The sequence below is a fragment of the Podarcis gaigeae genome, assembly GCF_964106915.1.
Source record: "Podarcis gaigeae genome assembly, chromosome: 14".
NCBI classification, from domain to species: domain Eukaryota; kingdom Metazoa; phylum Chordata; class Lepidosauria; order Squamata; family Lacertidae; genus Podarcis; species Podarcis gaigeae.
This window is the reverse complement of record NC_139690.1, coordinates 10,490,022-10,514,939: the sequence shown is the minus strand read 5'-3', so window position 1 is coordinate 10,514,939 and position 24,918 is coordinate 10,490,022. Positions and strand designations below refer to the sequence as shown.

Sequence of the window (24,918 nt, the reverse complement as noted above, 5' to 3'; positions counted from 1 at the left end):
AGTCAGGTGGTGGAAGGGCTCAAGGAGGCTAGGAGACGTTCGGATGCTGAGGAAGGAACCAGTAGGGGGAGAGGGAGAGTTCCTGCAGAAACTCAGTCGGAGGAATGGCTCCAAGATGCTTCCAGTGAGAACAGCGGGGAGGGCTCCGGACCTCCGCTGGGGACGCCTACTCCGCGCAGGAAACTGTCACGCAGAGAATCCAGAAGGAGAGTTTCCGTCAAAGAACTCTTATGTTGGCGTAAATTCCAGAAGCACCCACTGACGGATTCTGCCAGCGATTGAGGTAGCCATGCACCCATGGCTCTGCGGACTGGGAGAGTTTAGAAACTGATGGCAAAGCTTTGAGGGCTTAAACGCTTACGCACGAGCAGCCCCCTTATCCCATTACATAGAATCTTCACCAACAGTCAGTCAAAGTCCTTTACTATAAGAATGTATTGTATTGGCATGTGGACAGAATGCTGTCAGGTAGGTTTCCTTTGAAGATTTAAAAATGACAATTCATACATTTACAGTGACCAAAATGGTTATTTGCTCAAAATGGGAATATTTCATGCCACTGTCTATTGGTCGCTGGTTAAAGGCTGGGAAGTGGCATATGGTGAAACTAACTTTGTTAAAAATAGAGAAGGCAAACAAAGAAAAATTAAAATTAAAAATTAATGGAATAATAAAGTGCTATATCAGATTAATCATGCTCTTTACTTGGAGACGTCTAGATGTTGCTGCTACAGTACAGCATATATTTTTGTTTGTAGGATTTCTTTTCTACCCTTCCCTATAATGTCACAGGGCAGGTTATGACAAAGCAATGGATACAATTTTGAAATCAACACTTAATAGCACATCAAATATGCCATTTTAGACAGAGAATAGAACAACTTCTGCTTAAGCAGTCCAAGAACTCTAGCTGGATTGTTTCCCACAACTGTAGTGACAGCAACCCATTCTCAGGAGCACCAAGTGGCCCCTCAGTTTTATGTGGCTTCCTGTGGCAGAGTTGATCTGAGTCCAGTACAGAATGATACAGCTTGAGGAACTATAATTCAAATAGTGTCCCAAGTGTTTGTTCCTTGGTATAAGGCAAGTAGCGGGGGAGAGGGATCATGTGCCTCTTCCATGCCATTTCTTGGTATTCCCACTAGGATTTTCTATTGCTCAGACCAGTTGAGCATAAAGGTGCTTAGATGTGTCTAACTCTCTTCTCTCACTGCTTAATTTCTCCATATTCCTTTAATCAAGGTTCTTTGATGTCCAGTCCATCTTCTCTCAGCTCTAATTAACAACCAAGAATATTATTATGAGCCAGCCTTGCAAGCACAAGGCATAATATATACATGTGTAGATAAGAGAAAACGTGGAAAAATAATGACCGATGTTCTTTAGTGCTATTGTATCATGAGTAAGATATTCTCTGACTTTCCGTAAGATTTGAAACTTGTTTTAAAAGCGTTGAACTGTTCATTATACTTTTTAAAATTATCCTCATTCTAAATATTTCTCTGGATAATCTGCTTGTGTTGTTGATTCCATTATATTTGAAGTTCTAGCCAGTGTGCCTATCAAAAGTGATAACAACAAATGGATTAAAGCTGGGTCTGCTGACTACAGCTGTATTTGTGTTCTGGGGTCTCTTTTATGTTAACATTCCAAACCTTTAAGAGGAAATATCTTTTATGTCAGGCATGTTGTCACTTGTCATCTTTTTACAGCGGAGTTGCATTTTCTATACAAATTTCTAGGGGTGGAGAGAAGAGGTGCTTAGTAAACAGCTATTTAATGAGCATGTTACTGTTGCCAAATTAAACTCTGTCTTGGTATTTTGGTTTTAGATATGCTGGCTTGGATTTTAGCTTACATCTACCACATTCAACAAATAGAAGTTAATAAGAACTTTTTATATACTATCCAACTGTAATCATGCTGCTTAGGGTGGTTTTTAACCATTTAATATTATTACTAAAGTAATAAAGAACCATACCACAAAATAATAATAGTATCAAACCTAAATGTTTGAGGACTGATCTATTTTCTCAACCCATGGGATGCCCTAGTGTTGCACCCTGTAATAATGTAAAATCTTTTGAGTGGAAAGTTCATAACAAGAAGTCACCATTTTCCTACTGCAGTTAAGTACAGTACACAAATCTCTAGGATATCAGATGTGCTGCCATCTACAATATTTTTATATTATAATCTCATTTTGATGCTTTTAAAATATTGCTTGGGTTTCCATTCACTGCCAAATACATGCACCCATATAGATCTACACAGTCTTCTATTCATATGGCACATAATTGTGATAGAATCCGTTGGTGTGAGATCAGTTGCTATTGCTGTAAGAGTAGCCTTAGTAAAATTTGGGTTGGCATGCTTTCTGATTCTTGCCCACATACTGTACAATATAGAGTTAGAGTTATTACAGTTAGCATTTTTACAGCTGCTGTCCTTGGTACCTCAATCTGAGGAGCTGGCATTGTTAGGCACTGAGTGACGTAAGGCATGCTTTTTGAAAAATTCAGACAATTATAAATCTATTGTAGTATTGTGGCTCCTGGTCTGCTGGGATGCCAACTGGCAATGGAAGCATCCTGATCAAATAACAGAGGACATCTTGCTAAAGGGAAGCAATGGAAACAAAAGTTTTAAACTAATTGGTTACAAAGGTAGTATTTGATTTCCAGTTTCATTAAGAATAGCCACTAGGATATTTGAAGATACATGACTTGAGTATTGTTCATAACATTCAGTAGCTTATGTGGATGAATTTTGACTTATGGCGTATATACAAAAAAAAGACTCAAACAGTGGTGATGACTGCCTTCTGGAATGCCCCCCCCCCCATTATCTGAGTGCCAACAAAGGTTCGTATAGTTAAAGCTATGGTTTTCCCAGTAGTGATGTATGGAAGTGAGAGCTGGACCATAAAGAAGGCTGATCGCCGAAGAATTGATGCTTTTGAATTATGGTGCTGGAGGAGACTCTTGAGAGTCCCATGGACTGCAAGAAGATCAAACCTCTCCATTCTTAAGGAGATCAGCCCTGAGTGCTCACTGGAAGGACAGATTGTGAAGCTGAGGCTCCAGTACTTTGGCCACCTCATGAGAAGAGAAGACTCCCTGGAGAAGACCCTGATGTTGGGAAAGATGGAGGGCACAAGGAGAAGGGGGCGACAGAGGACGAGATGGTTGGATAGTGTTTTCGAGGTTACCAGCATGAGTCTGACCAAACTGCGGGAGGCAGTGGAGGACAGGAGTGCCTGGCGTTCTCTGGTCCATGGGGTCACGAAGAGTCGGACACGACTAAACAACAACAACAACAATTATCTGAGAGCTGCTGACTGCTGAGTGCTTCCCTTGTTTTTCATCTAGGCTTTCCCTGTACTGTACCCTGTACCTGGTGGAACGCTCTGCCTCATGAGACCAGGGCCCTGCAGGATCTGATTTCTTTCCGCAGGGCCTGTAAGACAGAGTTGTTCCGCCTGGCCTTTGGCTTGGAGCCAGTTTGATTCCCTCCCTCCCCCCCCTCTCTCTTTTCCCCCCTTCTTTTCCTTCTCCTCCTGCGATGAGGCTACATTTTAATATTTTAATGTTCCATTATTTTAATTGTTGTGTTTTATTTTTGTTTTTAAGTTTGTAATCATTCATCTTGTTTTTATTATTGCTTGTAAGCCGCTCTGAGCCCGGCCTTGGCTGGGGAGGGCGGGGTATAAATAAAAAATTATTATTATTATTATTATTATTACCTTTCTGCTGTGTTATCTGTCATGTTGATTTCTGTTTTAAATTGTTTTGGTATTTATTTTACCTTTACTAGTTTGAGTTCATTTAATGTAAGCTGTTTAGAGATATGATTAAATAAATAAATGAACTTCAAATAATCTACAACCAAGGTTTTAGTCTGGTATATAAATCCAGTCACAAACCTTGTCAATTTGCAGACATGGATTTAACAAACTTAAAAACCAGTTGTTCATTAGCTTGCTATAACAGTAAAATCCTCTTTGCACTATGTTTCACCCTGTACAATTCAAAACCAGATGCGTACTGGAATCTTTATGGACAACCAGTAAGCATGCTGGTAAGGCAAAATACTGAATTCTGGAAAAGTGAATATTTTACTCTTTAAATTTCAATAAATAACTGACAAAATGATAAAACTCTGTGGGTGGCAGTAATTTTATTCCTATGCAATATTGAACTGAAGGGTGAATTACATAGAACTGTAGACTCAGATTAAATGATTCTCCTACAGCCTACTGTTTTAAGCACTGATTTTATTTTGGGAAGATGTACTTATGAGTGCAATTTAAGTTATTAGAATAAAAATGTACGTGCTGCCTTTCTACCAAAGAATGAAAGTTTAAAATTAGTATTATCTGAATTCTTATATTATTATTTTTAATTTCCCCCCTCTAATTTCATACTGGAAGCCACATATTAAAAGCAAGTCTAGGATGTGCAAATTGTTGAGCCATTTCTCAGTTCTTTTATATCTCTTTATTTCGGCAGGCATTTGGAAATGCAAAGACAGCACACAATAACAACTCAAGTCGCTTTGGCAAGTTTATCCAAGTAAATTATCAGGAGACTGGCACTGTCCGTGGGTAAGTAGCAATGAGCAGTGACTTAAGGAACTTTAAGCATGAATGGGTTGCAGCTGTTGGTATTTGTAGATGCCTGATGGGAATGTTAAACATCCCATGTAAATCTGTTCCCAGTTACTTGTCTGTGTCAGGTAGGACAAATAATTGACTTGACACAGGTATATTCTGTTAAGGAAGCTTTAACTTCCCACATTCTTTTAACTAGAACACTGTTACTGTATAATCACAAGGGAGTTACAAATGCTAAATCTTTAAAACTTGAATTCGCTTTATTTACTGATATAAGAAATTGCTGAACAAAGTCCATTGTCCACTTAGGAATTGGCACAAATCTTTGTCTGAACTTCAGAGGGATTTGGCTCAGACTTGGAGTGCACATATCGTCCACAACTGGTGCAAATATTTTGCGAAGTCAGCTTGAATTTTATGAAAGCAAAAGGAGCACCGATTTAAGAGATTTGCGCTTAAACCAAAGACCAAATTGCTCTGGATTGTTTCCATTCTTGCTTTTAATAAACAATTTGAATCCAGTTTATTAATGTGAGAATTGAAAGTCTGTTCTAAGCTACAGACGCTATATTTTAATGTCTCATGTCTTGTGTTTGCCTGACTTTGAGTCCTATCAATCTGTAAAGTCTGAGAATTGTTGAAGCTAGACAAGGCTTCCGTAGCAGCCCGACGCATCCTATTATTTTGGGACTGTAGATTTTCAGTTTCTGAATGGCTTTGTCCAATCTGATGTATGTGCTGCAGTTGAGCTATTTGGAATCTTTTAGTTCCGTTTAATTAAGCTCTGCTTTCTTGACTAAGGCTATAAAAGGAAGGGCAGAGTTTCCTTTTGTCTCAGTTCTTCCTTGTTTAAAGTGTGGTGTCGCTTTTCCTTGTCAGTGATTGCCCAGTAAAGAGTCATGCTATCAGTTTTTATAATGTATGTTAGTCTGTGATATTTTTCTTATTTGACTGAGTAGGAAGGAATTTTAAAGGGGGCAATATGAAAATATCCTGTTTTGATGGATACACACTGTGTTGGGGAGAGTCATGTGTATAACTGTTCTGCTACCACATCAAGCACCATGAAATGTGTATAGTTAGGACTCCCAACTTGTATTTGTTGAGATGTGAAGATGACTCCATAGATGCTTATCTTCAGTATCAAGAGAAGTTGTAGTGCCATAATTTTGACTCTTAAGGAAGTTATGAGTATCAGACCTTTTTCTTTGGTTCATAATATATTTATTGAGTTGACAAAGAAAAGCTTTTCACTGGGCTTGAGGTTTATTTAGGGTTTTTTTGAAGGGTGCTTATATTCAAGAAACTTCTGCTTCTACCACTCCTTCTGCAAAGCACATATTTGACTCCCTCATGTCTGTTAGTCATACTAAGCAATCATCAGTATTACTTTACATATTTCCCGTTGGGTAATAAAACTACTGTTCATGAGCAACTGTTGTCAAGCAAAGAAAAGGGAAACGAATCCAAATTTTGTCATCATCCATTAAGTAACAACACACATGAGAGTGATCAACATGGTAATTCTAGTGAGTGCCAACAATCAAGTTAAGTCAGGATCTAGCTTAGTTTTGAAAGTTCCCTTACTTTTCTCATCTTGTTTTTCAGTATGGATTTCAAAAGAATAGGCTTATCACAATTTAGGCCTTGTTTTCCAACATCTTCTGAATATATAAAAATGCCCGCTTCATAAAAATTGGATTACCTTATAAATTAAGATATTATCTCCAGTGTTAATGCAGTAACATTGATATATAGACACAGAAATATTACTGCAGAGGCTGCAAAGGTGTTTGTGTGTGTGTGCAGGATTAACCTAATACACCATCTCTCTGCTGAGAAGGTTGATTTTTGTTTTAATGGGCTGAGCAGAACAGAGATGGAACAGTGGAAATTAGCAGTATAATATGAGCTTGTAGAAGACTCTTTCTGGAAATATTCTTTCCAGTTATGTGATTGTGATAAGGGAGGTGAGGTAGTGGTCTGCAACAATCTAGGTTGGAGACTAGTTTCTTTACTTTGTTATTTCTGAAAGATATATTTAAAAAGACCAAGTATTTTATCACTTGGTCCCACAAATGATCTTCAGAGCACCCATTCCTGCAACCGTTTGCCCTCATTTCTTCAACATCACACAAAAAAGAGCTTTGCTTCTTGCAGCAAAACCTGCTATCATGGTAGAAAGGAGTGTTATATTCCAGTGATCACTGCAGGCCAGTACTGTGAGGTATTGTCTGTTGCTACATACATAGTTGATAATATAGTAGCATTCCTTTTCTAAGAATTGATTGTTATGTAGCCATGGTGGTACCATCCATGCAGAAGAGGGTGGTAGTATCAGTTTTGAGGAAAATCCTAAAGTTTACAAAAATACAAAAAATGGAGATAAAAACTAAAGGGAAGGGCAAAAACAGCCCAGTTGAGGACTGAGCATGCTGAATGTTTTGTGTGGGAGGTGGTATTATAGGTGGGAGGGGTAATGGGTCACATTGGAAAATAGCATAACTGACTGGGATTTGAACAGGAGCATTTCATACTGCGTTTTTGGAATGCATTCTCCAGTCTATGGGTCTGTTCAACAGAGTTCAGGGAGATTCCGTATTATAGATACAAAACCTTTCCATTGTACTTTATGTTTCCCCCTCATGGTGTAGGGAGCAGGAGGAAAGGTCTCACCCATGGTAGAATCCTGGGAGTCAAGTAACTGAAGACACCTATGTTAAAATTGCCAAAACTGTAATAGAAGTCATGCTCAAAATCATGCTCAAGTTTATACTATATTTCATTTTCCACATCCTCACCAGCTCATCTCCCTGCCCTTTGCACAAAGATTCAATTTAGGATTTGAATACCATTATTTCAAAGAAAAGTGAAAAGATTTTGGGGTACCATAGTTCAGGAAAAAACGTTAAGTAAGGGAAGGGCATACGAAATGTAGATAAATTTGAATGGTTTGGAAAAAATTGAGACAGTTTCCTGCCAAATACATTCAACACAACATGCAAATAAATTTATGAATTCTGTTACTGCAGGATATTATTGCCCTTTGTTTTATTACCTTACTCTAGTGCTTGTGAGTTCTTTTTCTGAAGAAGGAATGTGGAGCTGCAGCTTAACTGCTCCAGAAAGTTCATAGACATTCAGCTAGGAAGGTTTGGTTAGAATGAAAAAGTAAAAATTTAGAATCCATTTTTCTAGAGGCTTTAGTGTGTGGTGATATCTATAATAATAATAATATCTAAATTTACCTATGACATTTTTCTTCCGTGTTCAGGCTTTTCTATCAAATAGTAACATTCACATGATTATATCCTCATCAGTCTATGCAATTACCAGACCCGTTACTTTTGAAAAAGAGAAAGGTATAAAAATCAAACTATTCTCAGGCTCAACTAATATTCTTGTTTTCCTCTAGAGCTTATGTTGAAAAATATCTACTGGAAAAGTCAAGGCTTGTCTATCAGGAACATAATGAGAGGTGAGTACTGAATCTAAAGTACTGCTGGGAAGGGGGCGGGGATAAAGAAAGGTAAACCAAAATAATGATTAAAATAAAGTACAATTATAATGATTTCTAGGTTTTATATGCATGTATTTTGTCTTTTGATATATATGATGTTAGATTAATCTGTCATGATTAATACTGACAGCAGTTCATGCCCTGGGTTTGAGAATTTGCTCATACAACACTATTCCTCTCTTGAAACTCAGGCTTAGAGGAAGAAAAAGGACAAGAGCACCTATGAACTCATACATTTCTACAATCCCATTAAGCCATAGTTTGGATTGCTATGCCATGCAAACCAAGCAGTAAATTACCAATGGTTAGTTTTTCATCAGCTTAGCTTCCAGTTGTAGGCTTCCGGAGAGGAGATAGTGGTCTCTTTGGTTCTCAGTGCATTTTGCTGCTATGCTGAACTAAGACATGGTTGAACCTAGGCTTGTGATTTAGCACTCTCTAAACAAAGCATGAGCTGTAATAAAGATTTGCCCTATGTTTTATAACTCATGGTTTATTTGGGAAGAGCTAGATGAAATGTGAAGCCAAGCCATGTTCTTGCTAAGCCATCATTTGATTTAGCATTACATGCAAACTGGATGTCTGTGTATTTGATTTGTCAAAAAAAATAAAATAAAATACTAGTGTTATTCATACTTCCAATGATTCTTGCTAACATTTTTGTATTGATGGTGATGGGACTTTTAACACCATTTTTATTTGTTGCCAGGAACTACCATGTATTTTATTACCTTCTGGCAGGAGCAAGTGAAGAAGAGAAATCAGCATTTCATCTTAAACAGCCTGATGAATATCATTATCTTAATCAGGTGGGAATATACCAAGCAGTTTTTAACTGAATGTATATATTTGTCCCTAGAGCAATGAACCACTGTTCTGGTGCTGATGTTTTAAAACTAATTTTATTGTTACCTGTGCATGGATGTCCTAGCACAATAAATTTGTAGGTTTGGGGAATGCAACTAAGTAAGAAACAATGTTTTCAAAGCACTTTTTTCTTGCCTTATGTGGCCTATAGAAAATATAATGTGTTTTTGGATTGCAGTTTTCCTAAAGAACATGAATGATTTTCTAATTAATAAGCAACTAATAACATTCATCTGGAAAACCATATTATGATATTTCTACTGAAGAAGAGACAAGTCCATTTACAAATGTTGCATGATTTTTGCCATCCTTCCTGATAGCATGATCTGTTTGTCCTTTAACAAATAAGGCTAACCCAAGTCCATTAATTCCAACTATGGATAAAGAATTGAAATTATTGGGGGGGGGTACTATATCTTATACTAATACGCCATAGCACTTATATAATTTGTTTCCTTCAGGATGCAAGGGTAGCTGATGCAATAGAACAGAGATGGCAGAAGGGAAGAATAGTTATAGTGATGGCAGGCACTCTCTGCCGGAATTTCCCAATACAGTGTTTAAGGCTGAATCCTAAATAAAAGGCTGAAAATATATAGTGTTCATATAATTGCAAAGCAACATGGATCTTCAGGCTTGAGATCATGTGGGATCACTGCAAAAGGTTTCTCTTCAAGGGTTTAGCTATTTAAAAGGAGCGAGGACATATCCCTCTTTATATAGCAGAAGCTGGGTTATTACTTCATTTTTTATGTATAGCTAGTTATAAAACATCAAGCAAGATTTCACACATGCTGTAGATTTCTTTTAGGATTTGGTTAATCATTAAAATAATATATCTGTTACTGTGGTTAAAAAAATAATTTTTGATTTATGTGGCAAAATGTTCCAGGTTCTGCCTTCATAAGCAGTTTTGATAAAAATGAAAATATGGCGTGGCAGTCTAGCACTTTGAGGACTGAATGTTCAGAAGGGTACTATTCTCCAGGTTGAGGAAATGTCTTGTTAATATGCCCAGTGTGTAATATCCTATAATGATAACAAGGAGGGAGAACTTCTGGATGTACACACTGAGCACATTAACATTGCATGACCTCAGACTGGAGGATAGTACTAACAACACTTGAGCAAATGAAGCCCTTTTGAACATTCCATCCTAAAAAATCTAGAACTGCCTTGGAAATAGCATATTTTCATCAAAACAGCTGATTAAAAATAGAAGCCAAAATATTTTGCTACACAAGTAAAATCTGTTTTGTTAATCACAGTAGTGTGTGTGTGTGTGTGTGTGTGGTGTAGTGTATTGGGGGTTACTATGGTATGTTTGCAAAAACCCTGAAATATTGCAGATGCTTCTTGATAAAAGAAAAGAGTATGAGCAATCATGATAGATTTGTGTGGAAGAAAAATCTTCCAGCTCACATGCAACAATAAATGCAATGTATACGACGTAGCACCCTTAGTGTTGTGAAAATTCTAAAGCATCTTAAATTGTACTCCTTTCTCCTTCTAAATTGTCACTTTGTGACAATATTCCCAGTGGCAATATGACTCATTTATTAGATCCAAACTTACTGAGCATAGCTGCAGTGTTTGGCAGCCAATAGAAGTGGATTTCTAAGTTTAATTGTAAGGTTAGATAGGCTTCTTTTGTAACATGAAAAAGTAGCATGATGTATGTGCATTCTCATATCAGATTTCATAAGGTAAGGAGAAATGGAGAAGGTGGATCCTAGCCATCATTTTCTAAAATGGGAATGCTTGTAGCTTAATGATTTTAAATAAATGCTTAACTTCCTGTCTGTAAAAGTGGGAAGAGATAGTGGCATGGGATTTGGAATGCTATTTACCCAATCTGCCTTACTTTCAGATGACAAAGAAACCCCCCAAACAGAGCTGGGATGACTGTTACTATGAGTCTGAGCCGGTCAGTACAAGTACATCCATCCATTCTGGGTTACTGGTGACAGACACTTCACTCACTCTGGCTTTGCACCAAATTGTAGGGCAAATACAAAACCATTTCCATTTGATTACTGGCAACACAATTTCTGTGTCCTCATAGGTTTGGTAGATTATTTGTGGTGGTATACTGTTTTTTTATTTGTATAATTTTTGTATAGGGTTATTTTGATAGGTTTTGTTAAGTAGTTGGATGATGTTATTATGTATATGAGACACTGCAAAAAGCATAATATATACATGATGAAATTATATTCTACGAGCGAGAGAGAGTATGCAATGAAGCTTTTGCCTGGATTAAACTATTCAGGATAATTTTTGATATAGCATATTCTGGGTTTTTTAAAGCATAAATATAGTGAATATTAATTCATTAAACTAGTGTAATCTTTTCCGTTTTCATGGTCTGCACCAGATTATTCTGTGGGAAATTACGGATTTTTTTAAAAAAATATATCAAGCAATTTAGTTAAAGGTTCAGTAAAAGTGTCATCTGAAAGGAAGAGGTTTACTGCCATGTTTGTTTACAATGGCCAAAAAAGTGAAAGGGTCTCCCCACTCTTGTTTAAGTCAGATTATTGTATTTAAATTGTGGGTTTTGTCTGTCTTGATATTACTCCATTTTAATCTTACCTCAGAGAGCATGGCTATTCTAATTGCATGTTAACAATTCTAACTTGGATTTACTATTTCCCCCTTAATATCATTCAGGCAAATTTATTCTTGAGTGTTATGTTTGATTGTAAGAAGGTTCACAAATGAATTTAGGCATTTTAAATTTACTTAATTTCTATTAGTTTTATTGCCTTATTCTTCCCCCTCAGAAAAGAAGCTGTAAGTACAAAATGGTTCAATAATGTAGCAAAAATCTTGAATATTTATTTCATGTGAATGTGTATTTCCTGTCTCTTTTACTTATTTTGATGATTTATGTACCGCTTAATTTACAGACATCTCTAAGCAGCGTAGAGGACCAATGATTTAGATTTGTCTAGTCAACAGATTTATTGCAGAAAACATAGTTTGAATATTCTCCCATAGCTTGCCTGAAGCGATTATGAACACATTGGTAATAGCTTACTTAATCAGAGTGATGTGGGATACTTGCCCATCTTGAGCAGCTGAATTTTACTTTTTGGTATGGCAGACTACACTGAATTTTTCAGACACTGATAAATTAAAGTGGCTACACTTGAGAGGTTAATACTGTGTTAGTAAATGCTGTTATTACTGCTAATCCACTCTCCAGTATGTTGATGCTATTCTGCTAATATTTAATTTGCTGTTTCCACACGCCTACAAGCTGTCCCTATATAGATTTCCACTTGCCCCCTTTTCCTATCTGTACCCTACTGTCCCAGCCATTCCTGGTTAGGACTCATACTTTCTAATACACTTCTATATCCTCTCACATATTCAAAAAGCTTCCTTCTGGGACCTAGAGAACTGGGTCCTCTTTTTCACCTGTTCCCTAAGCGATCAACTCTGACATGTGTTCTTGTCACATAGAGAGGGATCTCAATCACTTTTGAGCTGCTTGCTGCTCTCTTGTAGACTCAGTGGGGGTCTGCAGAATTGTTGAGACCATAAAAACAATAACTTATGCCATATTTGGAAAATAAGGGATTAAATTCTATATTTGGGAATAATAATTGTTCAAAGCGGGAGTGAAAATGAACTCTTGTTCTGGAAGCAGAACAAAATGTTTGGGTATTTGTGAACAGATGGAAGATTTTTCCTGCAGATTTGTCAAGTAATTTTATAGAACTCGGAAATCAATTTATTCATCTTTACACAAATATAATCCATGAGTGCAGACAGCAGACAACTTTGGCTTTCTATTTTAAAATGTAGATCATGCTCTCTGTAGAGTGGAACTTGATTATTTTGCAGTGATGGAGGGCCTAGGCTACATTTACTGTCCAAAGAACGAGGTCATTTTTTAATTTAGGAGAAGGTGCCTTTGGTGGTTGGGAGTGATGCAGGCAGCTTTTTCTCCAGTGTCTTTTGCATAGTGTTTTCATGGGTGGTTCCTTCCTTTCTTTCTTGATGCCCATCTGTTCTAATAATTGCTCCTCATATTTGGCCTCAATAGGATTGCTTCTCTGTTGAAGGGGAAGATCTGAAGCATGACTTTGAGCGTTTGCAGCTAGCTATGGAGATGGTGGGCTTCCTTCCCAAGACTCGCAAGCAGTAAGTTGATGTTCCTTATAACAGTGCATTATTAAGTCGTGGGTTGGTGTTGTGAATCCTGCAACATGTGTATTTGATTGATGCTCAGCCAACACTTTCTGAAGTTTTTACATGATTGAATGAGTTGCAGTCATAATACTGTGCATCTGTCAGGGCTTTTAGGAGCAGAAAGCCATTGAAGTCAGCCAGTGCCATTACTGTTTTAAAAATGTTAGTGTGAATAAGCTCCAACAGAACTCTGTATGAATTACTATTGCTTTGGTTATTAGCAACTTTATTTTTGTAGCCTGCTTTGGATCTCTGGGCTTGAGTAGGCTAAAAATCCCAAACACAGAACCCAATACATATTATATAGCTATACTTAGATTGCTTGCTAATTAGTTAATTGTACATGTCACTAAATCAACAGGTTGCTAAATGACCACAGAAACATTCAGAACAGGTTTGCTTAATAACATTTTGTTTGTTTTCGTATCATTTGTCCCTTTATTTTTTAAATATTTATGCCTCATAGCCAGACACTGGAGAGACCTGTCAGGAGTAAACATGGACCAATGGTATCAAATTGTATGGGAATCGGCCTTACTAGAAAAGCCAACCAATAAACTGAAACTGACACGGGGACAAATAGAAGAGGACACCTTAACTCCAGTCTGGCTCCCCTTTATCACATACACAGCCCAACAAGACAACAACAAGAATCCACCAACAGCATACGAATCAATCTGGCTTACCTGACCCAACAAGCCTTCCCCCCCTCACAAACAAGCCCCACTGCAGCCAACCACAATCAACCGCACCCTGCCCCCCAATACCTGTCACTACCAAGGAAATGTAATAAACAAATAGAAAGGGAACATACCTAGTTGACACTGACACAAAACCCCACACGTACACTATACAAAATAATATAAGTTTCACCACCCTACCCCTCCTCTCCCTACTCTTCTTCCCCAACCTTATACTGTACTCAACTTTAATGTCTCACAACAAATGTAACTTATTGGTAAGAAAGACTGTACAGTGGTACCTCTGGGTACGAACTTAATTCGTTCCGGAGGTCCGTTCTTAAGCCGAAACCATTCTTAACCTGAGGCGTGTTTTCGCTAATGGGGCCTCCTGCTGCCGCCATGCCGCGGGCATGCAATTTCTTTTCTCATCCTGGGGCAAAGTTCTTAACCTGAGGTACTACTTCCGGGTTAGTGGAATTTGTAACCCGAGGTACCACTGTATAACCTGAAAAAAGAGACCAGGCCTGTACTTTTGTAAACCAAGAAAATCTTATACAGTGGTACCTTGGGTTACAGACGCTTCAGGTTACAGACTCTGCTAACCCAGAAATAGTACCTCGGGTTAAGAACTTTGCTTCAGGATGAGGACAGAAATCCAGCGGCAGTGGGAGGCCCTATTAGCTAAAGTGGTACCTCAGGTTAAGAACATTTTCAGGTTAAGAACGGACCTCCAGAACAAATTAAGTTCTTAACCCGAGGTACCACTGTATATCAGCTTGTCCCTTTATAAGTAATCTTAATATAATATCTAACAGATCCTAGTAAAACAGAAAAAGCTGTGGCATTATATTACTAGGTGAATATATTTGCCTAATAGCTGATAAATGCAACACATTATATGTGACAATATGACAGTATATTGAAATGCTGCTTAATAAAGTCTGGCATACAAAGTCACAGAGCCCAATATGTAGTGAAATGTGGGTAAACTTGCATTTACTGTGAAGAAAAAGAAAGAGAAAACGTGTTGTTTTATGCCCATAGGATTTTTTCCATTTTGTCTGCAATACTACACTTGGGTAACATCTGTTACAAGAAGAAAACCTACCGAGATGATTCCATAGATATCTGTAATCCCGAAGTTCTTCCTATTGTCTCGGAGCTGCTAGAGGTAAGCCATGAAACTTTTGATATGATTTACCCAGTTCTTCCCTTTCTTTCAGCTTGGGTATTTTTAGAGGTGGGGCTGGGGAGAAACTCAGCCTCTTAAAAATGTATTATTGATAGTGAAACTATTCGTTTTGGTAGTTTGGTTCATTGGTCTTCAACTGGTGGGTCAGGACCCACTGCCAGGTCACAGCCTGATCTAAGGTGGGTTGCAATAGCAACACTATCATCAGCACCATCCAGCTATATGAAAAGAGAGTTCCATTGTCATGTTGCTACTGCCGCACTCTGATGACTTTGTCTCTAGTTACCAGCTCCTTATCTGAGGGGTGGGGACAAGGGGGGGTTCCGGAGTGGATTTGAGTTTCTAATATGTATATTTTAAACCACACTTCATGGTGGGAGAAAGTAGGTGCTTATAACACTACTTTCCATAACTTTGAAGTTGTCATCAGAGGCACCAGTGAATAAATGAATCAAATGAATATAAAGCTTTCTTTTTTAAAAAAAAATCCAAAATCCCACACCATACTTAAAATAAGGCAGACTAGTGAAGTTCTCCCATACTTCCATAATAGTTTTTGACTTTGATCACTTGCAGTTTTTACTTCTTACTGACTTAATATGATTTCTCGCAAAATGCTCATCTAAAATAAGTTAGGTTTGTAGTAAGTTTCATTAGCATCTCTGGAGTGTTTTCTGCAAGTGTTACAACTGAAATAGCCCTGTGTACTTTCTAAAGGTGCATCAGAAATGTACTTTCCCCCATGTTTCTTTTTCAGGCAACTAGAGTAGAATAAACTCAGTACAGGTCAGGTGGGCCAAAACTCAGAATGAGCTCAGGCTTGCAAGAGAGGTTAAAAATAATAAGAAAGGTTTCTTCAACTATGTTCAAAGCAAGAGGAAGAACAAGCAAGTAGTAAGTCCTTTGCTTGGAGAAGACAGAGGAATACTCTTGGGGGACAGAGGAGGTGGAACTGTTCAACACCTACTTTGCCTCTGTCTTCAATGAAAAGGAAAGCAGTGCCTGACCTGGTGATAACAGAATAAATGTTGCAGGGAAGGAACTGCAGCCCAAGATAGGAAAAGAAGTGGTAAGGGCACAGCTAGCCATTTTAAATGAATTCAAATCTCCAGGACCTGATGAGCTGCACCCAAAGAGTTTACAGATGTAATCTCAGAGCTTCTGTCTGTAATCTTTGAGAATTTTGGGAGAATAGGTGAGGTCCCTGCTGAGTGGAGGCGGACAAATGTTGTCCCCATCTTCAAGAGTGGGGGAAAGGAAGACGCAGCTTGACATCAATACCAGTAATGGTGCTAGAACAGATAATTAAGCAGTCAGTCTATGAACTCTTAGAAAAGGATGTTGTGATTACTAAGACCCAGCATTGGTTTCTCAAAAACAAGTTTACAGGGCTCTAGCATGAATGTAACAACTGTCCTACATTTTGTCTCACAGGAACCATCTAGCATACATAATTTGTTGTCTTTGAGCCTTGAGGTTCTATACAGATTTATACATACATTCATTCATTTTTAAAAACAAACCACCCTGCACCAGAATACATTCTAGGGCAGTTTGCAGAAATTAAAATACATAGCATGACTATACGTACATAGCTAATAGCTGCCAATAGTTCTACCCTCTATGATTTTGTCTTATTATCCTTTTAGAGGTATCTATGCCACTTGCCATTACTCACATAACACTCTTGTTTCTCCTTGCTGGTAGTTTGATTTTATTTTGCACACATATATACCATCCTTTAACCAAATTGTTCCCAGGGTAGTTCATGTCAAGATACAAAGCAGTTTTAAGACTCAAAACTTTAAAAGCCAGTGAAAATAAATTGTTTTGGTACCAGATAAACACCAATAAAGTGGGTACCAGGTGAGCCTCTTCAGTTAGGAAGCTTAATAGGCAGGGCACCACTACTCTTTCTGGAGAGCATTGGGCTCTTCGGTTGTACCAAGAAGTTAATGACACTTGACTTCCAGCATGAAGGTCTTTGAAACAAGGGCAGAAGAGATAATTATTCTTAGCTCTTGGCCTGAGATTAGCTCTCCATTTGCTGCAATTCATCTGCTTTGTCTGAAACAGCATTGTCAGTTCTGGATAAGTAATCTTCAGTCTGTCTTGGCTTCCAACCAGCCTTTTGTATGAGTCTGGCTGCATGATCTCTGTTCTTCCTTCTGAGCTATTTTGACATTTATGGGTATCAGTATTCTTTTACTAGTCTTTAAAGTATAACTGGCCACAGCACTTCATCGCTACTTGACTTGTGGTAGATATCTCAGATCTACAACTGTGCTCATGTCCAGAAACAAATAGGATACTTCACTTTTTCAACAGAATGCAGGAGTGCAGATTTTAAATATTTAAAATTTCCGAGGAAAAGGGAGCTTTAATCAATGTAAGCCATATTTCCTATTTTGAAATTTGTGTTCCTTTATAAATCTGACTTCCTGTTGCATTCAGCATCTGAAACCCAGTTTCTCATTCCACCTCCCTTAGAGGCATGATTGGGTGGGGACAAGAGTATAGGCCTTTGCAGTTAAAGCACCCAGCCTATGGTACAATCTTCCCTATGGTTGTCCAACGTGCTTTTAAGACTTTTTTTTGTTATTATCTAGCCTTGCCTCTGGTCTGTGCTGAGTTTCTTCTCTTGCTGCATTAATTTTTATTGTTGATTTTTATCAGCATTGCTTTTATGCATTTATTGGTTGTATAATTATACTTTTAATTGTGAGTTTTCTTGGAAACCCATAGTTCAAGATGAAAGGCAGAATTTAAATCCTGATCAAGCATGCCTAGTAGTTGGTTGCTGTAACAAAACACATTGGTTTGCAACTAAGAATAGCTTTTATTCAACATAATTTATTCAATATAATCCAAAACATTTTGGTAATGCAGCCCTTTTCACTTGCAAAATTATGTCTGCTAAGAAACCCACAGATTTGTTTGAGCCTCTCTAAACAAGCCAAAGATATCAAACAAGATTGCTTACTTTAAAGCTAAGGATGCTAAGTAAGTATACACTTACTTGGAATTTAGTCCAGTTCACCAAAAATTGGATTTTCTTCTGACTAATCTGAATAGAATTGGGCTGTAGAATTCAGGATCATACACAGAAACGGAATGTGTATTGTAGTTCTATGCGTGCAGATCCTGATTACAATCCTGGTAGGGTATATATTATGGTTTCTCCTGGATTACAGTGGTACCTCTGGTTACATACTTAATTCGTTCCGGAGGTCCATTTTTAACCTGAAACCGTTCTTAACCTGAGGTAACACTTTAGCTAATGGGGCCTCCCACAGCTGCCGGTGCAAGATTTCTGTTCTCATCCTGAGGTAAAGTTCTTAACCCAAGGTACTATTTCTGGGTGAGTGGAGTCTGTAACCTGAAGCATCTGTAACCCGGGGTACCACTGTATTATTATGCATCTGGCTAGTTCTTGGCTCCAGTAGGAAGTGCAAAATAGCTACAATGCATCACATGTATAATTCTGAAATGCTTAATCTCTAGAAGTCAGACATTCCCCCTCAATGGTATTTTCCCTTACAGAGACCAGGAGAGCTGTATGTAACTAAGTTCTACACTGATATTAATAGCCCTAAGTTAGCTGTGTATATTAATTTCAATTGATGTCAGGGCTGAAGTCTGATGCAGGTCAGCACGAAGAAGCAGAGGCAGTTGTCAGTGCTTTATTCAAGGAAACGGCATACAACTCAGCAACACTTCCCAGTAGGTCTTGCCCCTGCGGAGCAGTTTCTGGGACTGAACTCCCTGCCTTCCACCCCTTCCAAGGCGCTTCCTCTCCTGAATGTTTCCCAAGCAGTCTCAAACTCTGTCTGCCCATCTCTGACCTCTGTTCCACTCTCCTCATTATCCTGTGTGTTCTTGGAGACCTTGTCACAGCAGGAGAGGGAAGACTCTCGGAAGCAGCCTCTTGACCCCCCTCCTCTGCTTCTGTCTCAAAGTCTAAACTTCTCCCTGTTACAGGTTCCTCCTCCTCCTCACTAAACTTCCTTCAGTATCCAGCACCTCCTCCCAAGCTTCTCCCTCTGATCTCTCATCGGTTTCCCACCACCAATCCCTGGGCTGTGGACCTTCCTCCTCTGTGATTTGCCTTGGGGGTTCCCTGACTGGCACCTCCTTGTTGTCCAGCCAGCCCCTGACAATTGACCTATTTTAAGTATGACTACCATTGGATACCGGGATGCGGGTGGCGCTGTGGGTTAAGCCACAGAGCCTAGGACTTGCCGATCAGAAGGTCAGCAGTTCGAATCCCCGCGACAGGGTCAGCTCCCATTGCTCGGTCCCTGCTCCTGCCAACCTAGCAGTTTGAAAGCACATCAAGTGCAAGTAAATAAATAGGTACTGCTCCGGCAGGAAGGTAAGCGGCGTTTCCGTGCACTGCTCTGGTTCGCCAGAAGCGGCTTAGTCATGCTAGCCACATGACCCAGAAACTGTACGGCGGCTCCCTCAACCAATAAAGCGATATAAGTGCCGCAACCCCAGAGTCGGTCACGACTGGACCTAATGGTCAGGGGTTCCTTTACCTTTACCATTGGATACAACCTAAAACCTTTACCTAAGCCTGTTTTACAGGACACCCATGAGCTTTGTCTGCCCCTTTATATCCAATTTATGCTTGCAGTGGAAAACCAGGGAGAAAGGAGTCATTCCTCTTCAACAGATCTGGGTAGCCCTCTTATGGACAAAAGTGGGCTTATAGCCCTGTCAAGGTTTTGAACCCTTCCCCCACCCCAAGGCATGGTCCAATCTTTCTCCTGTCACCTTCAATAGGAGAAGCAGCAGTTATTTTAAAACCCATGCCTCCAGACAGTGCATCAAACAAACTGGGAGATGAGCTGCTATGGAGGGTGGTTTGGTCACAGCCCTCTGTACACCATTGTGGCTGTTGTGCACATTATTCCCTTCTAGCAGAGGGTGAGTGTGAAGGGGGGGTTAACATTCTTGACCACAATGAGGCAGACGGCAGGGGAAGAGCTCTCTACACACGTTTCTTTGGTTGAGGTAAGTAAGTAAACAAAAAAGAAGTAAAATTTGTTCTTTCAGCTCATTCTGCTGCATATCTACTCCACTGCTAATACTTAATGTTTAATACAGCCATGTACTTGAGTTTCATTCATACCTCACTGTGTGTGGCATTTCTCAAATAACTGTGGACAAATCAGTTTGTGGTTCTTTCCTAAATTGGCAGGGTGTGGAGAAGGGTGACACATTGCTTCTTTCTACATGGCCACTTTAAGAATTGCAAGCCTTTCATATACTGTGAGAAAACACAACATATGAATACTTCAGATAAGTGTTGAGAGCCGTTATTTGGGCTGGCAAAGGTTTAAAGTGCTTTAATTTGGAAAGCCGAGATTGCAATGGGTACATCTGTCAAATTGTTGTTTAAAAATAACCGAGTCTTGTTCAGCAAAGGAACTGAATGCTGCCAGACTGGTTTAATTTATTCCTTGCAATAGCAAATGTTGGCAATCATGCGCCTCTTATACAGACCTGAGATTTCATCCACATGTCATCACATTGAGTCTTGGTTTCCATGTTTCATCTATTCTCTAAAACAGAATATATAAGCAACTGGAATGTTATTTACTAGTAAAATATTTCACACATCTGATGGGGAGAACTATGTTGTGAAGAAATCTCACAATTTGAGTGCTCAGAGTGTTTACTTTTCAGGCGTGTTGGAAAGTTGTCTTAGCGCTTATGAGTTGCAGAAAGCTTTGGCATTAGTTCACTTCTGCGTGGAGATTAAAAGAGGGGGGCCACTGTACCTGTGTTCACTGTACCTCTCCCTAGGGTGTGGTACAGTGCTGGAAAGGCTTGGGGGGCGATAGAGTGCTCTCATCCTCTGTTCCCTTTGTTATCACAACGTGCTTGTGCATTTTACAGGTTTGGTTGGAACAAAATTCTAGACAAGTGAAAATAAGAATGTACGGTAGTGCCTTGTTCAGTCTGCCTGTCCATTTAGCCTGGTATTGCCACCTCTAGTTGGGAGAAGTTTTACATAGTGTCAGACAGAGGTCTTTTCCTCATCTGCTACCCAATCCTTTGAACTGGTGATGCCAATGATTGAACCTCGGTCTTCTGCTTGCACAGCATATGTTCTACCACCAATCTATGATCCCTCTCCATTTATGAGCTATGCATGAATTGGCTTTGGTTACAAAGATAGATGTAACTGATAGCACTGTATAGGATTATTTATCAAGAATATTTTCCCCAAAGGGCAATATCCATATAGTGCATTCTGAATCTCATTGTGCAGGCTAGAACCATTCTTGCTGTGAAATGTGCAATCATTTAAAGTACTGTGTGTTCATATTGGCCTTTTTGCAAGGAAATCCAAGGTCAAAGGTTCAAGATATCTTCGAGCTGAAGCCAGTTTTTGTTTTGAAGTTGGAACTGACTTGGGATCATGAGAGGGAGGCCAACTATTCTGAGACTGTATTTTTCATTTTATTTTACTAGCCTGAAAGTGTTATGAAGGCAAGGTTTATAAATGGTGTCTTTTACAGATACTGTGTTAGAGGAATGTGAACTTGTGTCCAAGTGGAATGAAATGCTTTCAGTGAATCATAACACACACACGGGAGTTTAACCTCTCCAAGTAATACAACCCCACGTAACCATTTCTGCTTCAGACCTTTAGCATGCATTCCTTTTGTGTGTCAATATCTTTTATAGTGTTAGGGATACTTCTGTGCTTAGAGCTGTCATTTTGCCTTGCTTATGGTACTGTCATTTTCTCCATCTGCCTCAGATTGGCTCGCTTTTTTGCTTCACATCAGGAGATCTGGATGTAATCATTAGGCAGAGTTTTACATAGGAGTCACTGTATGGAAAGCCATGAGCTCCCTGTGGAACACTGAACCCTCTGTATTGAAAGCATATCTCATTTGTTTCCTTCTCTGGACTTGATTGAGACAAGGCACTTCTAAAGTCATGGAGCCTATTACTTCATTTTACAGGAAGGTAGTGGACTGTGTTCCCTGTTCTGCAGAACTTCCAGATACTTGTAGCATGCAGAGCACACTAGAAGCAGAATAGCCTTGTACGAAAGAGCTTTATTTGTGTGTGTGTGTGTGTGTGTGTGTGTGTGTGTGTGTGTGTGTGCAGAAGAAGGCAACTTATACATCAAGAATATTGGACCTCATGTACTTTAAATTGACACTTCACTCTAGTTCATGATGTTGTTTCTCACCAAAACTTTCATTGAACTAAAGGTAATCTAAATCCAGCCCTTCCTAACTAGGTGCCCTACACATCTGTTGGACTCCAAATCCCAACATCTGCATGGGCAGTGTTCTGGGATGATGGCACCTGTAGTCCAACAACATATGAAGGGGGCTAGGTTGGGAGAGGCTGGCCTGGTCAAACATAGTTTCCAACAGTGGCCAGCCAGCTTGCAAGCAAGGCATGAAGTTGATGGCCATTCCTTGTTGTTCATTGACAACTTCTTTTAAGCAGAGGCTCTCCATATAATGGTTCCATTGAGATCTATCTATAGTCATTCACTATAGTAGCTGTTTTCTATGGTCTTTATCTATACTTTAACAACAACAATACCATGTGAGTTGGTGGCTGTCACCACAACTTGTAATGAAGTCTATTGTTATGTATTGTGCACAGCGCTTTTTTCTGGGGGAACGCATACCCTTAAACATTTTGTGAATCTAAGTTTGACCTCATTGAGAGGCAGTATTTCAATATGAATAGGAAAATGAGAGTACCCCTAAACATTTTTTTTAGAAAAAAAGCACTGATTGTGCAAATATGTATTTTCTCCTGTCTGCTTTGAACCTATTGCAAAACTGTCATTTTTAGGTGAATTAATTATTTGGGGGTCAGAATGGGCTTATGCAGATGAGTTTTAGATGAGACAGTTAAAATCAATGTTTACCTATTCACAAAACAATAGTGATCTACCTCATAGGTTATTGTGAGAATGAATAGAACTGTAAAGTACTTTGCATATTAAATACTGTATAAATACTGTATAAATGATTAATAAATAGTAGGAGAATAAGTGTATATAAAACTTCTTAACAGGAAAAGGAAGTCCTTAAGGAAAATCCTATGTTCAAAAGAAAGATTTCAGACTGCCTGAGTCTGTAGTCCCTGGCCAAATGCAGGTCCTGTTTCATGAGTTGTATGGACTGCCCTTTGCTATGAAGTAGGAACCTTTCATGGGCCTAGGGATAATGGAAATATTTGATCACACTAGAGAGCTATGGGGTTTTGTATAGTTTTAGCAACTGAAAGTAAGCTTTCAGATCTAGTGCAAAAGAGAATAATATAGAAATTAGGAAACAGGATGTAATATAGAGTTTATTTTGTGTGTTAATGTCAGGCTTATAATTTGAATAACACTGGTACTTGAGGCACACAGTCTAGTTCTTCTCCAAGTGTTAACCTTTATATGTTTGTAAAATTATGATTAATAGTGGACTTTTTCCTCCTTAGGTAAAAGAAGAAATGTTATTTGAAGCACTAGTTACAAGGAAGACAGTGACTGTGGGGGAGAAGCTTGTATTACCGTACAAACTGGCAGAGGTATGTGTAGCAGATGTCTTAAATTTGGGAAATTACACGAGATAGCCTAGGAAAATACATCAGCACAGTTTAGGTTCCTGGAAAATGTGGGGGTGGGGCATAGGTGACAAGGCTTACAAATGTGTAAGCAAAGATAAGACCATCTTACAACTGAATCAAGAATGAATTCTAAATTCAAATCATACTGGGCATGAAAACAGACATGGAATATATTTACAGATTTCACTGTTGGCAACTGTGTGTATTTTATTTACCGTCACTACTGTTTAGCTGTTTGACTCCTCCTGCTATATTTTTCTAAACTTATTTCATCTTTTATCACAGTGTGTCTCCTTTAGAAAAATGTTCCAGTTATCTCTCTAGTCTGGGAAGTGTGCATTACTAACTTCCTAATTCAGTTCTTTATCCTCAGCTACTAAACTGAGAATAATTTTATAGTCTTTTTAGGCATGTAAAAAGTGGACAAAGAAGTAGAGTTCTTGATAAGCTGTCTTTAAAATTATGACTGTTTTCTGTTCTGAAGTGTAACCCTTGAATGTGTCTTAGTAATCGTGACCCCTGAAGGAAAACATATCAGCCTACATTGTTTAGAATTCCAGTAACTTGAGGAATTCTGACAAATCCTCAAATCCCTACGTAAACTTCAAATAGAACCAGTTGCTATTTGGACAGTTCCAATTTCCTATACATGTCATCGTGTTCAGCTAAGAATAGGATGTAATATGGCAATATTGATCACCTTATCAGGTGTAATTTGGAATCAATAATGTGACTGACATTTAAACACCCCTATGCGACCTGCAACTAAACCGGTTGGTTCAGGTGTGTCAAACTACCTACTGAAACATTAATAAACTGAATTGTTAGTAACCTGGAAAAGCTTCAGTCATAGCTGAACTGGATGCAAACATCAACGGATATGGTCTGAGTCCCCTTATTGCATTAGTGCCTGCTTCTTGTTGTTACTCAGTGTTGGCTGTGATGATAAATGTTTCGTTGCAAATTGGGAACATGACAATATCTGTATTTTCAAATGGCTTGCATTTTGTGCAAGGACTGCAGCTGTCTAAGTGAGCCATGAATCCAAATCTTCATCTGTCAGCAGAATGCTATCCCAGCTAGCATCCTTTTTAAGATACTGTATTCCCAGACAAGCCTCCAGGGAGAGGTGGTATTTTACATTGTCTTTCCAAAGTAATAAGGAATGCCTGTGTTGAACTACAATTGCGACTTCACACAAAACATTATTTTGGAAGTTACAAAAGAT

The 24,918-nt window shown here is 38.8% G+C and overlaps 1 protein-coding gene across 19 annotated transcripts in view; it reads left to right on the top strand.

Annotated features, from left to right (window-relative positions):
- Positions 1–24,918, top strand: part of MYO9A (myosin IXA) — a 177,933-nt gene that overhangs the window by 43,396 nt on the left and 109,619 nt on the right. For 14 of the 19 annotated variants that reach the window (XM_083712356.1, XM_083712355.1, XM_083712354.1 and 11 more), the window contains 7 exons: positions 4,512–4,606; positions 8,031–8,093; positions 8,845–8,944; positions 10,873–10,929; positions 13,060–13,157; positions 14,933–15,059; positions 23,562–23,651. In XM_083712356.1, coding sequence (XP_083568482.1) covers positions 4,512–4,606; positions 8,031–8,093; positions 8,845–8,944; positions 10,873–10,929; positions 13,060–13,157; positions 14,933–15,059; positions 23,562–23,651 — 630 coding nt within the window. The remainder of the gene's footprint in view (positions 1–4,511; positions 4,607–8,030; positions 8,094–8,844; positions 8,945–10,872; positions 10,930–13,059; positions 13,158–14,932; positions 15,060–23,561; positions 23,652–24,918) is intronic. The other 5 variants (XM_083712350.1, XM_083712362.1, XM_083712361.1 and 2 more) reach the window with 1 other exon arrangement.